Here is a 16,137-nt window from a genome sequence, read left to right as displayed (position 1 = left end):
GAGGGTATTTTTTGGGATTACCAGATTACACACGCATTTCTTGGAAGAAAACCATAATTACTCCCATGTGGGTAATAGAGAAATGGGAAATGTATAGAGCTGCACAGATGGTAGAGTAAAAATAATGATCTAAGGTACACAACCTTTACTGCCATTTATGATAAATAACAGCTGTAATAACCCTTGTTTTTAAACACCCGACTGATCCAAATCAGATCCCCCCTGTGAGATTTGGGGGGAGCCAAAAACATCTTTTGCAATCAGATGTGGTTAGAAGGATTCTTGCTTTTTTATTTTTTTATAACCAAGAAACAAGCATTGCAGAGGGAGTTTGCAACACCATCCTGCCTCCCCACATCCTCCACTAAAAAAAATGTTTGTTTTGCAAAAGTTCTGGCAAATTTGGGATATTTCCAAGGGGCTTCACATGATCAAACGTCTCCATTCCCTCAGGAGCCCAAGGAGCTGAAAACTAGTTGCAACCCTGCTACCAACGGGGTGATTCCATCACCTCTGGTTTTGTTTTGGCTCCACAACTTCATGGGCAGCCTGGAAAGGCAAAAATCTCAATTTTAGGGGGCTAAGGGAATCCCAGAAGGAGAAGGATAAAATAATAGAATAATAACCCCCTTAAAATGGGGTTTTCAGCTGCTGACAGTGCTGGCAGCAGCCTCAGGGCTTGTTTTCCCATGCCCAGAACTCCGAAAGGCACCACAGGTCCCGCTGATGTAGGCCAGAGTGGAAAAATATATATATTCACCTGGGACACCCCTCCAGTTCAGGGAAAAATGGGTTTAGGAGTTGTTATTTGAGAAACAGTTGCTGCTGTGATGCCAGGTGCAGGTGATGCTGCAGTTTATGGGGAGCATCCCTTGCGATTCTCAAAATTGGGGATTTTTCCAGCAGGTTTGGTGCTGCAGTTCCTCAGGGAATGTTTGAGTCTCAGAATGGCCGGTTGTGGGACAGAAGGGTCAGTGCCATCCCAGCCGGCGCAGCGCTCTGGAGAGGTTATCACACCTCCTGCAAACTAATCTCTGCTTATCACACATCTCCAATGACTTCCTATTCAGACCAGAAACCAACTTTCTTCTCTTTTTTTTTTTTTTCCGTGTGCACAAGTTCCATTTTTTTGCTTCCTAAAATGATAACAGAGGCATTAAATCCAATATCGACCCAGTTTGCTTGACTTCACTTCAGTCCACTCCATCAACAGCATTTATGGTCCTTGATCTCATTAATTGCTGGGGACACATTCCCACGGACATTTTCTCAACCTAAAAACATGGGGAAAAGCCTCCGTAATTTTTTCCCAGTATCTTATGCATTATGGATAGACATTGAGCCTTTAAAACTTTTGATTTTGCTGGTGGTTTTTACCAAGAAAACAGGAAACAGGGCCCAGCAGTGGAGCAGTCATGTCAGTCTATCCCTCCATCCCCACCAGGAACACTGTGAATCAAGACCAGCCATCCTCATGGTTTTAATCACTCTTGCTTTATTAGGAGTTGGGCAAGTCACCCCAGCACTGTCAGACTTGAAGTACTCAGAAATTTTCATTAAGAGAATTCCTAGAAATACTTCAGGCACCTTTTTTTTTTTCTCAGAATGGATTGCAGAGCAGATATTATTGAGAAGCCAGGCAAAGTATTTGTAGCAAAAGGCCAGGTTGGCATGGAAGAGTCAAAGGTTTAAATGTAGAAGGGTTGAGTTGATGAGTTGGGACCTCCCATCCTTGTAGGATAGATGTGGGGAGCCCTGGCAAAGGAACCCACACCTGGAAAGGCACCGTATGAGTTTGGGATGAAAAAAGGGATATGGTAATGGTCTTTTCATATTATAAAGGCTGTTGGAGAGAGACAGTGTTAAAATTGGTCTGTGTGTCCAACTGAGCTTCCTTTGCAACCGGGGACATTCAGGTTGGGCAGTGGTGGAAACCCAAAACCACTCAAGCTCCAGGGATGCGGAGGTGATGGGGTTGGGCAGCCTCGAGCACCGTTGGATTTCCCCCTTCCCTGGGGGTTGGGTTAAGAGAAATGCCAGATGGACATTTGCCAAGGACAGGCTGGACCAAAAAGTCTGAACACAGTGCCTGGGAGCAGCTCAGCCTCTGTCCCTTCTCCCATCCCACAGGTGACAGCAGCACACCCACCCCCGGGGACCGTCCCTCTCTACTCAGGACATCCTCACAGGCTGCGCCAGCCTCCAGCTTCACTGCAAAGAAGAAGGCAAGGTGTCTTTTCCCCATTTTATCCCACCGTGACTTTCCTCTCCACATCAGCATTCCCCTGTCCCACTTGGGGAGCATCCGGGTACTGCATCACCAGGGAGGGGGACAGGGCTGGTGGCTGCTCCAGGTGATGGCAAAGTGGCTGTGATCCCCTGAAGAATGAGGGAACAGGACAGGCCAAGACCCTGTCATCAATTAACCAGCTTGCCCAGAGGTTTAGACAGATCCAGCAGCCCAGAGGAGGGTCTGCAGGTCCTGACACCCCTGCTCCACCACTGAGCCCACAGCCGAGCCCAACACTGGCTGTTTCCTGTCCCAGACACAAACCCATGCTGGCGTTTGGCAAAGGGAAGAGGGAGTTTTCTAAGTCCAAGGGTCTGCAAGCAACCAGCTGCTTATCTGTTCATCCATCTGCTTCTGCCGGTGCCACCTGTGCGGTTGGGGAGCGGGGAGGTGGGAGTCGGGGAGCGGAGCCAGGACTGATCCCTGCTCCCCAGCTGCTGCTCCAGCCGCCTCTGCTCCTGCCCAGCCAGCAAGCCCTGCAGCTCCTCTTGGTCCCGAAACGGGTTCCTGCCATAGTCACGACGGATCCAGGCACGGTACTGCCAGGAAAAAGCCAAAAGAGGTTGTCAGGGCCACCAGGGGGCTGAGACACCCCCAGTTTGAGAACGGGGATTTGCAATGACTCCTGTGCACCATGCTCACTGCATCCCAGCCACAGCCTCAGAGAAAGCTGGGAGATCCCCAGCCACAGCCAGCAGAAAAGTCCCAGTTTCACAGGAGCTCCCACACCACACGACACAAATGTATGAAAGATGCGATGGTTCCCCCCACCTGAGTGCTCCCATGTCCCCAGCCTGGCAGAGATGCCGCCAGCTCGGCTGCCACCCGGACCAGAGAGCTGGCAGCATCCTCTGCTTCCCGCGCCGGCTGCAGTCGGGACGGCAGCTTGGTTTATTTTTCATTGTCAAGAAGCTGCTGTTGTTCCTTGTGTGCACAAATTTCTGTAAGAAAACCTTCCCCACGCTTTCTCCCCACCACCATGGCAGCGCTGGGATGGGCTGGACTTGATGTCACAAGCTGCATGGTCGAGTTGGCTCTTGCACGCTGGGCCAGGTTTGTTTACAGAGCATCATGCTCGCTGCCAGTGATTTGAGGGTGCATCTTGTCCCCCGCATCGCTGTACAAGCTGCTCCAGTGGTAGGAGCTTATCCAGCAATACCAAACACCTAAGGATGGAGGGCACAGAGTTGGGAATGCAAAATCTGTGGATGCAAAGGGTCCAGAGAGAGATGGACAGCAGGACAGTGGACCACGAACCACAAAAGGATAAAGTCTGAGACTGACCCTGGTGGCATCTCCACCTTCTGAACAAGGGAAAGTCTGCTTGGGCAGAGGGAATTTCCACTGGAAATGTCTGGATTTCCCAAATCCACTCCCTCAGACAGTAGGATTCACACAGCTGCTGTGTTTGCTGCCTGTGAGCTAGGACAGCTCTGGTTTGGGGTGGACTCCGAGAGCCAGACCTTATTTCTGTGCTAGAAAACAACTGCTGGGAATGAGTCCCAAAGGATTTGGGGTGGGATTTGGGATGGGATTTTGGGACAAGCATCCCTGCTAGCTGCTCATGGGGAGAACATCCCTCCCATGTAACCATCTGGAGGGATGAAGCTCCATGGGGAGACCAGCCTGGCCACTGAGACTCAGCACCCATCGATGCTCAGCACTCATCGCCCAGCCCTGCAGCTGCTTCCACCACCCAGCAGAGAAGGGCAGGAGCTGGTGGGAGGCCGGGGAAGCACCCAGCTGCTGCTGACAGCCGTTTCCCTCTAAAGCCAGAGCAAGAAGTGGTTACAGCCCGTTTCCTCCAGCGCTGACCACCAACCCACTGCTTTCCTCCTCTCTCCTGGGGCCCAGAGCCCCCGTCCCATCAGGGACAGCACCCAGCAGCCTGGTCACGGTGTGCCAGCACCTCGGGGGATGGCTCCATCACCTGAATGTCCATCTGTACCCTCCCTCTCATCCACACTGTCTTCTCCACACTCGCTTACTTCCTTTTCTGACCTTCCCCATCATCCTGCTCTCAGTCCCTTCCTTCCTTCTTTATCCATCTCGCGCAGATAAGCACCATTTGCCAGCTGGAAACCACAGCTGCACACTCGAGGAGCCGGCTGGCTGGCACCAGAGAGCATCTTCCCCATTTCGAACTCCCTGTGTCCCATCTGAGGTCCCTGCTTCAGATCGAGGAAACTGAGGCACCAAGGGATGCTTGCCCACAGAGAGGAGGTCCCAGGAAATCCCAGGAAGTCCCAGGATGTTCCAGGAGGTCCAACTTGTTCCTCACAGATTTTAGCCAAGGAGAAATGAGGTTTTTCCTCCCAAGCAGCCTGTCCATGGCTGCTGCCAAGCACTATGTTTCCAAATTGCTGCTTACCAGGATAACAGTTGGGCTAAATGGGGAAATTTAAACTCTTTTGTATCCTCAGCAAGAGGAGGCTCCTGCATCCTACTTGCACACACGGAAAACCACCTCAAAGTCACAAATGGGAAGATGGTGTGACCTCCTGCAGCCCAGGTAAGCAAGCCAGATGCTGCTTGGCATGAAACAAGACACGGGACTCATGTGGCACTGGGTCCCAGGGTATCCTGGCCATGCAGGTGACACCAACCACCCCACGGGACCCTCAGCCACCTGCCTGGGCTGACCTGCCTGTAAATCCCTTTTTCTTGCAAAGGCCACAGGGGCAAGTGGGAGAAAAGTATCCCCGGAAGGGTTGGAACATCCATTCTGGCTCCTCCTCTTCTTCAAACGCAGCTGGGGGTGAGTAATGCCGGAGCATCCCCCGCTCCAGCACCCAGCTGTGTCCCCCAGGGCTATCCCCAGCTTCCCTTCCAGATGCTGCAAGCTCCAGGAACGTGGGGTTTTTCAAGGAAAAGGCGGCTCTTGCTAAACCACAGGGCTCAGAACAATAAAAAAACACATCCGAGTGCCTCCAGCCTTGGCTCTGCCTTTGATAATTTAAGAGAAACGCTTGCAAAGCCGCCAGCAAAATCTTGAGGTGATGAAAAGGCAGCATCTAAGTGAAAGGGAGGCAAGTCCAGTGTCTGCTGAGCCCAGCTTGGATTTGGGGGAGCAGGAGGAATAGGGCGGGTGGAGGAGGGGGCACAGCAAACCCCTCACCACAATCTGAACGTGGGAAGGGCTGGGGAGAGCCACCCAGCCAAGGGAAGCCCCGCAGGGAATCTCCAGTGCCGGGGAGGGTTTTGTAACCCCTTGGACCATTTTCCACCCTCCTCCGCAGGCGTTTTTGCAAGGACAGGGCAGGGCCATGTCCCTCATGTGACAGCGCCTGCCCGCTGTCTCCGGCAAAGGGAACTCAGCGGCGGGGAAGGGGCTGACATTTGGGCCGATGTCACATGCTGTCCCTGTCTCCCTCCTGGAAGGACAGAAATCCCCTTTTAGGGCTCGGCACGGCCAGCTCTCCATCACCATTTGCGGCGGGGACGTCGCATGATGCTGGCGGAGGTTTCACTTGGCACTTTGCCTCCAGGGATGGGACCAAGTTTAGGGGTGACGTGGGCTGCGAGATTCCTTGTAAACCTTGAATTGTGGGTTTCTCTTGCCTCACAGAGGTCCAGCTCTGTCCCATGTGCCCTCCTGGGGCAGTTTTGGATCCTGGACCTTCTCTGCAGACCCAGGGCTGAGCAGAGGAGTGGGGAGGCTGGGGGACAGCTGACAGGTCTGGTGCTTTTAAAAGTTTTCCTCTTTGGTTTTAAAAGCTTTTTGGGTCAAAAGTGCAGCTCTCATCTCTGCAATTTGTGCTCTCCCTATTAAACGTGCCACTGTCACTGCCAGCATCCAGTTCAGCTACAATGACATAGGGACAGGAACCCACTCAGCCAGGTCTTCTGCTGTCCTAAAACCTGCTGTTCTGTGCCATTTTGGTGAGGAAAGAGGAGAATTTCTCCACCAATGCTTGCTCTTGGCTGTCACCTGCTTTGAAAAGCAGAGGATTTGCTGTCAGAGGGAGCCCAGGCAGCTCCAAGCATGCCCAGACATCCCTAAGCCTTTCACAAGAGCCTTCCTCCCTTTCTTCTCCCTCTTTCCACCTCCGGCTCTGCTGTGCTACATTCCCTGGAACCAGCCCAGATCCTTCCCAGGGATCCCGGGGACTTGCTGCTCACCTGTCCCTCCCACTGTATCCTAGAAAAGCATTGTGGTTTTAAAGAACCTTTTTAAGTCAATTCGCATCATGTCTAGGCACTTTTTTTTTTTTTTAATGCAAAACCCAAAATCCCCAGGCAATAAATAGCACGCGCAGAGGTGAGCTCGAGCAAACAGCTGGCGCCCTGCAGCAAGCTTCATGCAAAAGAGCTGTGCATGTTTGCAAACCCCGTAGCCACCTGTGGAAGGGGACACTGGAGTGGGACATACCTCCTGCAGCAAGGTGGCCTCGTACTCCTGCAGCTGCTGCTGGAAGCCAAAGTTGGGGCTGACATAGGACCGGACAGCCTTGGTGGCAGCCAGGCAGCCCTCCCAGCCAAGCTCTGTCACTGTCATCAGATAAGCCACCAGGATGGTGGTGCTGCGGGAGACCCCGGCCAGGCTGGGAAGGAGCAAGGGAGCAGTGTCAGGGACAGGGACTCCCATCGGGGAGGTGAGGGACACTCATGGGATGTAGCTTCCCATGGACACCCCCATCTTGCTAGGTGCTGGCAGGGATCCTTGGACATGGGTGGGGTAGGGGTAAGGACAGGGAGCTGCTGACGGTGGCTCCAGGCTGGTGACTTCACTGTGTCCCCCTGCTCCAGTCTGTCCCACCTCTGGGGAAGGGGCTGGAGCACAAGTGTGATGGGAGCGGCTGAGGGACCTGGGGGGTTCAGCCTGGAGAACAGGAGCTGAGGGGAGACCTTCTGATCTCTGAACTGCCTGAAAACAGGTTGGAGCCAGGTGGAGGTCAGGCTCTGCTCCCAAGGAACAAGCACCAGGACTGGAGGAAATGTCCTCAAGTTGCACCAGGGGAGGTTGAGGTTGGATCGAGGGAACAATTTCTTCCTGGAAAGGGCTGTTGGGCATTGGAACAGGCTGCCCGGGGCAGTGGTGGAGTCACCATCCCTGGAGGGGTTGAACAGATGTGGAGATGAGGTTCTCAGGGACATGGGGTAGTGCCAGGGGTGGGGTAATGGTTGGACTTGAGGATCTTTGCCAAGTAAAATGATTCTGTGATTCTTTGGATGCTCAGGGTTTCAGTGCATGGACCACCCATCCCCACAGCTCTGAGTACTGGACACCTTCCCCTGTCTCCCTCCTATTGCTCCTTGTCCTCTCCTCTTCTTCCTCCCCACTGCAGGTGATACTTGATGCCAAGGACACTTTTTGGGGACCCCACCCCCACCTCCCAGAGGACCGGTGTGACACAGGGACACGAGGTGGTGCCAGTATCTCTCACCAATGGACGAGGCAGCCTCCCCCGCCGAGCCGGCACTCATGGATGAATTTGATGCACTCCTTGAAATGCTGCAGCCTGTGAGGAGAGAGGCAGGAGGTGAGGATGGGGGAGTGACTGTGACTTCCTGGGGAAATTTCCTGCTTTACAAAGCATCAAGATGGGAAGAGGGTGATGCTTGTGGTGGAGTCACCGTCCCTGGAGGGGTTGAACAAACACAGAGATTAGGTTCTCAGGGACATCGGTTAGTGCCAGAGTTAGGTTATGGTTTCACTTGGTGATCTTACGGATCACTTCCAACCCAAATGATTCTGTGATAAAACAGGGCAGGTTAGAGAGCCAGAGCTTGCTGGCAGCTCAGAAATCTTCTCTCCTGACTTGGATGCTCAGCAACATGAGCAGCACCATCTTTTTGAAGGCATGGGGACCTAGGAAATAGGATAAATAACTCTGTATGTACTCATAGGTGTTAGCAGGGGGATTACAGAGGTCTGGTGAGACGCATCTCTCCTGCCCATTGCTGCAGAGGATGCTGGAAGCCACAGCTGGTCCCTCTCAAAGTCAGCAGCATCTCCAAGAGCTCACACCACAGTGGATATTCAGCTCCTCTGGACAGCAAGGGCACTCATCCCTGCTCACCCTCGAGGTCCCACCAAGGCCTGGGGGAGTTTTGAGTCAGAAAACCTGGTCCTGGGTAACTTGAGCTGCTGGTGGACTCGCTGACCACACAGCCCTGGCCTTTTCAGGAGGAGGAGAAGAGAGTTCCTGCCACCCGGCAGCAATTGCTGGAGCCAGCAGTTCCTCTGCCTCCACGTGATGGGGTGGGCGAGTGCCCGCACAACCTTCCTGATTTCTCAGAAGCCAAGGATGAGCTGCTGCAGGGTTATTCACCCTGTGTCCTTCAGCAAGGGCTTGCTCCGAGCAAGATTATCCTCCTCTGAGAACCCTGTGGGACTCAAAGCTGCCTTCCCTCTGGGGACAAGGCAGAACCCTCCAAAATCTCCCCCACCCCTGTTGGCCCATCAAAGGGGATGCTCTTCACCCTGTTCTGGCTCAGGAATCGAAGGGATGACGCTCCTTGTTCCTTCCTGGATGTGAAAAGCTCAAGTGCCTTCGAAGAAACCAGTCAAGGACAAATCCAGGCTCCACATGAGGAAGAAATTTTCTACACTGAGGGTGGTGAGAGCCTGGCCCAGGTTCCCATAGAGGTGGTGGATGAACCATCCCTGGAGACATCCCAGGCCAGGCTGGACGGGGCTCTGAGCAACCTGAGCTGGTGAAGATGTCCCTGCTCATGGCAGGGGTGGCCCCGGGTGAACTTTGAAGGTCCCTTCCAATCCCAAGTGTTGTGTGATTCTATGAAATTCAAAAATAGCAGGGGGTTCTGCTGCCCAAGAAGAGGAGAGGTGGAAGAGTCTCTGAAAATATAAAACCCTGGAAGCTGTCAGCCCATCGCTCCTCGTGGGATACAGACGTGCCTCCTCCTTGACCACCGTAGCAAATGGATCATCACACTTTGGGGAGCCTTTCCCTGCTTAAACCTTGTCCTACTTATCTTCCCAGAGCAACCAGCATCCCCCAGGACCTGCACATGGTTCCGACACAGCTCCAGGCTCTCCAGATCCCAGTTTTCACCTTCAGCCCCCAGGCTGGGACCAGCAGGGATGCACCTCGCTTGCCAGCACACAATGCTGTTGCCTCCAGGAGCGATGCCTCTCCAGGACACGAAGCTCACCAGGATTGTGAAATCCAAGGCACAAACTAACAAGAAGAAAATAGTTCCTTGAATAAGTCTTCCTTCCGGCAGTCAGTCTTTTCTTCTTTTTTTTTTTCCTTTTGGTGGACATGCCACAAATGCAAAGAAATGAGAGAGAAAAAAAAAAACACAGCCAAAAAGGGCAGTTCTTGCTGAGGCAGAGTTTTCTCGTAAAGCTTCTCTTTCCGCTCAGCAGGAGGGTGAGTGAGCAGAATCACAGCCCCAGGCACGGCGTCTCCCGAAGATGCGGGAAAAACCAGCAGCTCCACAAACCAGCTTCATTTTTAGGGTTTTATTGGTGAAAAAAATCCATCGGAGTCACCCATTTTCTGATTGGAATGGGTGGTTTATGGATGCCTGATGCCCAAGCAGCAGCAGGTACCGGGGACCCTCCCAGGGCCACCCCAGCACTGTGTTCCACCAAACCTGGGGCAGCATCTCTCACCAGCTTTGAGGACATCATTAAAGGATTTACAAGTACCTAAGCTTTGTGTGGGTAAAAAAACGTTGATTTTAATAAATATTTTATTCTTCTTCTCCAGGAGAATGTCTGGAAGACTGACACAAATCATCATCTTTCTAAACCAATTAAAAATGTTCCAATTTGCAACCTTGCCCAGTAGAATAATTCTGACACTTGATGGAAAATTAAATTTACTGACTGCAAACACACACAGGAACAGATTTTAAGCCCTACAAATGCTATTTACAACCTGAGAACGAGCTAAAACTTCTGCCAGGTTCGGCGATGCTACAAAATTTCCATAGCACCAATGAACTGAACCTTCATCCTGCAGAATCTGAACTTTTACTGACCCACAACTACCAACACGCGCTGCTGGGAGGCGGGAGGACAGCAAACGACTTACAGATTTTGACTGGATGAATCCGAGGCTGAGATGCAAAGATAAGTCATGTCCTGCAATACAAAAGATGGTTGCAGTAATAAGATACCTCCAAGAAACACAAAATCCACCTTTTTTTATTCTTTTCCTCACCCCAGCTGACCCTGAGGTGAGGGGGAAACCTCAATCCACTTTCAGTGCCATCGTCCCGCTCCATGACATGGCACATCCATCCCTCCCCAGGCTATTTCCCACCCCATTTCAGCCCAGAGAACTGTGGGGAATCACCACAATGCTCAGGACCCCCCCAAAACTGAGCCGCCGCTTTCCCGGGGCTCCAACCGGAAAATCCCATCAGGAAGACGTGTGTGAACACGCACCGATGAAGTCACCCTCATCAATGAGTTATTTCCTCCTCGTCCTTTTCATACACAATAAATCATCCCGCCGCATGTTGGCGTAGGTCAGATTACTTTCTTTAAAATGTCGCTTCTTCGATCCTCCCTGTTCTGAGCTAAAATTAGATACTTTTCATCTGAATTTTGGTTTGATGTATTTTCTTTTTCTTTTCTTAGCAAAATGGGTGGAAATCCTGCCAGCAAGAGTTGAAGCAGTTGAGCACCTGGGATTGCCCTGTCTCCATCGGTTGCTGGAAGAAGCCCCCTGCATTGATAAAGACCAACCCCCCAGACGATCCTCACTTTCCTCCAGCCCAGGGCAAACCAGGAGGCTGGAAAAAACTGATTATTTAAGGAGGGAAGGAGCAGAGTGGGATGGGCACGGGGATAACAGAATGTCTCCAGAGAAGGAGAGTCCACCCTTGCTCTGGGCAGCCTGCTCCAGGGCTCTGGCACCTCAAAGTGAAGAAGTTTCTCTTCATATTCAGATGGAACCTCCTGTGTTGCAGTCTGTGCCCGTTGCCCCTCACTGTGTCGGTGGGCACCAATGTAAAGAGTCTGGTCTATCCTCTGACACCCACCCTGAGATATTAGGATTGTAGAATGTTTTTGGTTGGAAAAGGCCTTTAAGATCATCAAGTCCAACCATTACGCCAACCCTGGCACTGCCCCATGTCCCTGAGAACTTCATCTTCATATCCTTTCAACCCCTCCAGGGATGGTGACTCCACCACTGCCCTGGACAGCCTGTTTTAATGCCCAATAGCCATTTTGGGAAGAAATTGTTCCTAATATCCAATCTGAACCTTAACATAACATAAATATATATATATAACATAAATAAGTTCTCCTCTCAACCTTCTCTTCTCCAGCTGAACAGCCCCAATTCTCTCAGTCCCTCCTCATCAGAAAGATGCTCCAGACCCCTCAGCATCTTTGTAGCCCTTGCTGGACTCTCCAATAATTCCTTGTCCTTCTTAAACTGGGGAGCCCAGAACTGGACACAGGACTCCAGATGTGGCACCAGCCTGATGTCCCCATACCAACAAAACCACCATGCCAGCAATGCCATCATGCCTAGCAGTGAAACAGTCGTAGTGACCCCACACCTCCCCAAAATGCAACCCGCACCCCAATCCTGGATTAACTGTCAGGCTCCCAGCAGCTTCCCCTTCCCTGGTACCCCCATTCCACATCACCCACGCATGGGAACGGTACTGGGCTTTGCGGTTCCCAACCCAGGGCCGTGATTGACACATTGCTCAACCCACCATGCTCTTCCTGTTCCTCTTTTCCACCAGCCTGCTGGCTTTGCTCCATGTTGTAAGCTTGCTGTGTGGTTTGCTCCCCATCTGGCCATGTCCCAAGCCCCATCAGCCCCAGATGCTGCCCCTTCTCCAGCCACCAGCCATTTCTCTGCACCAATTTCCTGCAGCATCCTCCTCTCCTCTCCTCTCCTCTCCTCTCCTCTCCTCTCCTCTCCTCTCCTCTCCTCTCCTCTCCTCTCCTCTCCTCTCCTCTCCTCTCCTCTCCTCTCCTCTCCTCTCCTCTCCTCTCCTCACATTACTCAGTGCCTTAGTAGTGAAAATCATAGAATCATAGAATCATTTCGGTTGGAAGAGACCCTCAAGATCATTGAGTCCAACCGTTAACCCAGTCCTGGCAATGACCTGTGTCCCTGAGAACCTCATCTCCACATCTGTTCAACCCCTCCAGGGATGGTGACTCCACCACTGCCCTGGGCAGACTGTTCCAATGCCCCACAGCCCTTTCCAGGAAGAAATTTTTCCCAATGTCCAACCTAAAAAGCCCCTGGAGAAACTTTAGGCCATTTTCTCTCATTCTAAATGCTCGAGCTGGTGTTTTCCTGGGGCTCTCAGCCCATCATGGCCCCAAAGGATGAAAGGTCCATGTCATCCCCTTTGCCTTCTGCAGCATCCCGGGATTTGGGAGCCAGCAGTGGGCCCAACACTGGAATGAAGTTGGACTCAAGCACTGGAACAGGCTGCCCAGGGCAGCGATGAAGTCACAACCCCTGGAGGGGCTGAGCAGACGGAGATGAGGTTCTCAGGGACATTGGTCAGTGCCAAGGGTGGGGTAACAGTTGGACTGGATGACCTTGAGGGTCTCTTCCAAACAAAATGTTTCTATGATTCTATGAAACCTCCCCCTGTTTGCTAAGACAATATTTCCAGTAACCAACGCCTGGTTTTCTTACCGGAACCCCATGGGGAGTGGTGTGAAGCTTGGGTTTCACCAACTAGCAAGGACACACCAGCCTTTACCAAATTAGCAGTAGAATTCCTGATTCTGGGAGTGCTTTTAGGAGTATGCAACCGCGAGATGAGCAGCATAGCCGAGCATCCCTCTCCTCCTGCTGCAGCTCCACCCACCCCACGGCTCCGTGGATTCGCGCACAAAAGATCTGGTCGGTACCTCCAGCATCAACCCACAGGGCAGCTCCCCCTGCCTCAGTTTCCCCGACTCACAGCCCGAGGGTTCCGCAGCGCTCCGGGGATCATCAGGTGGGGGGAACCGAGCAGGCGAAGCCAGGGCGGCCCAGGAGCCCTGTCCTGGGCGTGAGGGGTTGCTCGGGGTCCCGCTGTCCCCACTGCCCCCGGTCGGGTGGCCGCGGCCCCGGTGTCCCCATCCGCGGGTCACCGCCGCCCTCTCGCGGTTCTCTCCGCCGCAGCACCGGCCGCCCCGCCGGCTCCCGACCCCGCCAGCCCCGCGGCGGCACAACTTCACCCGAACACCGTCGTTTGGGGTGGCCATGCTCCCAAAAAACACCCCAATCCCTCCTCTAAAGATCCAGCGCTGAGCCCCTTTGGGTGCAGATCACATACTGCATGGTGCAAATCGGTGCAAACTGGTGCAAATGCGTGCAAATTCGTGCAAATCCAGCATTGTTTCTCCCCTCTCTGCTCCACACCAGGAGAAAATGGTGTGTCCCAGATGCACCTTCCCAACTCCTTCTACCCCGGGGTGACCCCCCAGATGCCCCCAACCCAGGCACCCACCTCCAGCACCGGCTCGGCGCGGTTGTGGACGGAGAGGATGTGTGTAACCCCATTCCTCTGCAGGTTCTCCCGGTCCTCAGAGTCTGGAAACAGCAGCAGCACATGAATCACCTGCTCTCCTGGAAGATCTACTGGATCGCGCATGCCCCAGCATCCCTCATCCATCACCCCCGATCCCCACGCCAGCCCCTTCTCACTGCCACTCCCCCTGCATGGTGCAGAAAGGGAGACCAAAGCACCAGAATGCACCTCCTGCATAGCAAAATCCCCCTTGGATACACTGGTATTCAGCAGGCTCCTAAAAGCACCCCAAGAATCAGGAATTCTACTGTTAATTTGGTAAAGTCTGGTGTGTTCTTGCGGGTGGGTGAAACCCAAGTTCCACCCCGCTCCCCACCAAGCGTCAGTAAGATAAGCCAGGAGGTGACCGCTGGAAATAATTGTCTTAGCAAACATGGGGAGATTTCATAGAATCACAATCATTTTGGTTGGGAGAGACCCTCAAGATCACCGAGTCCAACTGTTATCCCACCCCAGGGGCTCCTCTTAGCTCCCTCGGCTGCTGGGGGATCCCACAGATGCGCGGAGGTGGAGCAGCGAAAGGCACTCACCGCGGATGTTCCCGAGGTAGAGGCCTTTGACAACCTGGGAGGTGACAAAAAAGAAAAATATTTCAGACAGTGCCAGCTGCAACGTGCATCCATTGTGGCAGGAGTATCAGAGTGAACATGTGGTACCAGCAGGACAGGGGCACCCAGCGCCAAACTCCCCAGGCAGTGATAAACTGAACACCTAATCAATACAAACTTAAACTAATACAAACACCAACTTAATTAGCTAACAGCAAAGGCTGAGCTCACTCAAACCACCAGCCCAAACCTCTAACCTATGTCCCTGAGAACCTCATCTCCACATCTGTTCAACCCCTCCAGGGATGGTGACTCCAGCACTGCCCTGGGCAGCCTGTTCCAATGCCCAACAGCCCTTTGGGGAAGAAATTGTTCTCAATATCTAATCTAAACCTCCCCTGATATAACTTGAGGCCATAAATGAAGGGGTTTCCATTTCATCCTGTTGCTATTGGAAAGGCAGCGCTGGGGGCCGTATTCCCCAAACATCTCAGCCTCCCCAGGCTCCTCCTTCAAGCAGGGGCTCCAGCAGGGATCCCAAGGCCCCAGCTCCTGGAGGCAGCTCCAGTTTGTTTTGCTGTTCTATAGCAACCACCTCCCGCAAATACTTTCAAAGGTTTCCTGTGCCAGCTGGGCAGAGACAGGCAAACGCACGGGCTATTTATAACACTTTTCTGGCCAGGATGTTGCAGTAAGTGCCGTCAAATATGCAAATATGGTCTCCAACCGGCTGCCACAGGTTTATGAAGGAGAAAAAGGGGCAGCTCAGCATATTTATGGGGTGTAATAACCCACCAGAGCAGTTTCCAGGGGCACAGAAAAGAAGAGCTAGTTCCTAATCGGCCTTGTTTGCACCCATCTGGCAGAAGATACGCAGTTCAGGAAGCTGCAGGAAGGGTTTCCAGCAGCTCTGAGTCACATCCAGCCCGACACATTCGATCCAGCTGAACCCCAGCCCACTCCTGGGGTGCAAACACCTGGGCTCAGCAAATGGCTGTGCCCAGCACAAGCTGTTGCCATGGGAAGGGGGATTTCAAGTCCTGCGTCTCATCAAATCAAGGCCAGATCCTGGTGTCTGCACCAACCCAACCCCCAGCAAAGGCAACTCTGGCTCCCCAAAAGGTTTTGGTGGCACCAGGGGGGCTGTAAAAGCCACTTCGCAAGTCAGGCTGAGTCTGCAGGGGGTGAAATCCCAGTGTTATATCACACCAGAGCCACGCAGAAAGAGTTTTGCCCTGATCTGATCTCTCTGCTGTTGTCCCAGAGTCTAATTTTAAACTAGAGAAAGCACATACCAAGCGGTTATTTAAGGATAATGACAGAAATCCATCCCCTGGGCCAGCCCAGGAGTTCAGCTGAGCAACAAACACCAGTAAAACCCCAGTTCCCACTTTGCAGCCCAGGGCTGTGGGGCACAGACATGACCCAGGGGGGAAATTTCCCTGCAGCCACCTCCATCAGCCCTGAGGATTTAAATGCCATGGCCTCATCACCCAAGCGACGGGCACCCAAACCCAGCTGTCACTTCTCTAACACCCACAGACACTCAGCTCTTCACCTCAGATACAAATCCAGGATCAGCATTTGCTTTCTTAATTAATTCCCCATCTTAAGTGCTCAAAGTTTCAAAGGGGAATGAGAAAGGGAAGAAGCAAATTGTTGTATTTAGGGCATCGGGTCAGTCTGGGACAAGCTGGGTTGCAGAAGGTCCTGCCCAAGGAGGACACACCGGCCACCACCCCTCAACCCCCCCAGTACCTTGCTCATCCCATTCCCCATGGCTTTTCTCTCTCCAGGGTCAGAATTCTGGTATCC

The 16,137-nt window shown here is 52.8% G+C and overlaps 1 protein-coding gene across 2 annotated transcripts; it reads right to left on the bottom strand.

Moving 5' to 3' along the window:
- Positions 1–338: 338 nt before the first annotated feature.
- On the bottom strand, positions 339–14,485 carry LOC136107385 (dual specificity protein phosphatase 22-A-like). Of its 2 annotated transcripts, XM_065848408.2 has the most exons (6): positions 14,305–14,485; positions 13,694–13,776; positions 10,300–10,349; positions 7,678–7,752; positions 6,663–6,834; positions 339–2,829 (listed from the first exon to the last, which is right to left on the bottom strand). In XM_065848408.2, exons 3-6 carry the CDS (start codon positions 10,344–10,346, stop codon positions 2,623–2,625), a joined length of 501 nt encoding a protein of 166 aa, XP_065704480.1. In that variant the 5' UTR covers positions 10,347–10,349; positions 13,694–13,776; positions 14,305–14,485; the 3' UTR covers positions 339–2,622. The 2 variants fall into 2 exon arrangements, with proteins under 2 accessions (XP_065704480.1, XP_065704479.1); XM_065848407.2 differs by lacking the exons at positions 13,694–13,776; positions 14,305–14,485 and adding an exon at positions 13,163–13,245.
- Positions 14,486–16,137: the final 1,652 nt, after the last annotated feature.

The sequence above is a fragment of the Patagioenas fasciata genome, chromosome 13 (genome assembly GCF_037038585.1).
Source record: "Patagioenas fasciata isolate bPatFas1 chromosome 13, bPatFas1.hap1, whole genome shotgun sequence".
NCBI lineage: Eukaryota > Metazoa > Chordata > Aves > Columbiformes > Columbidae > Patagioenas > Patagioenas fasciata.
The sequence above is the reverse complement of the archived record's forward strand: the minus strand, read 5'-3'. Positions and strand labels throughout refer to the sequence as shown.

What these genes read in the sequence shown, in the direction of transcription:
- LOC136107385 (XM_065848407.2), bottom strand. Translation starts at nt 13,195, where the DNA reads ATGATCCCCGGAGCGCTGCGGAACCCTCGGGCT. An exon ending in CGCTGCGGAACCCTCGGGCT is followed by an intron (nt 10,350 to 13,162) that starts GTGAGTCGGGGA and finishes TTTGTATTGCAG; the next exon opens with GACATGACTTATCTTTGCAT. An exon ending in AGGCCACCTTGCTGCAGGAG is followed by an intron (nt 2,830 to 6,662) that starts GTATGTCCCACT and finishes TTTTCCTGGCAG; the next exon opens with TACCGTGCCTGGATCCGTCG.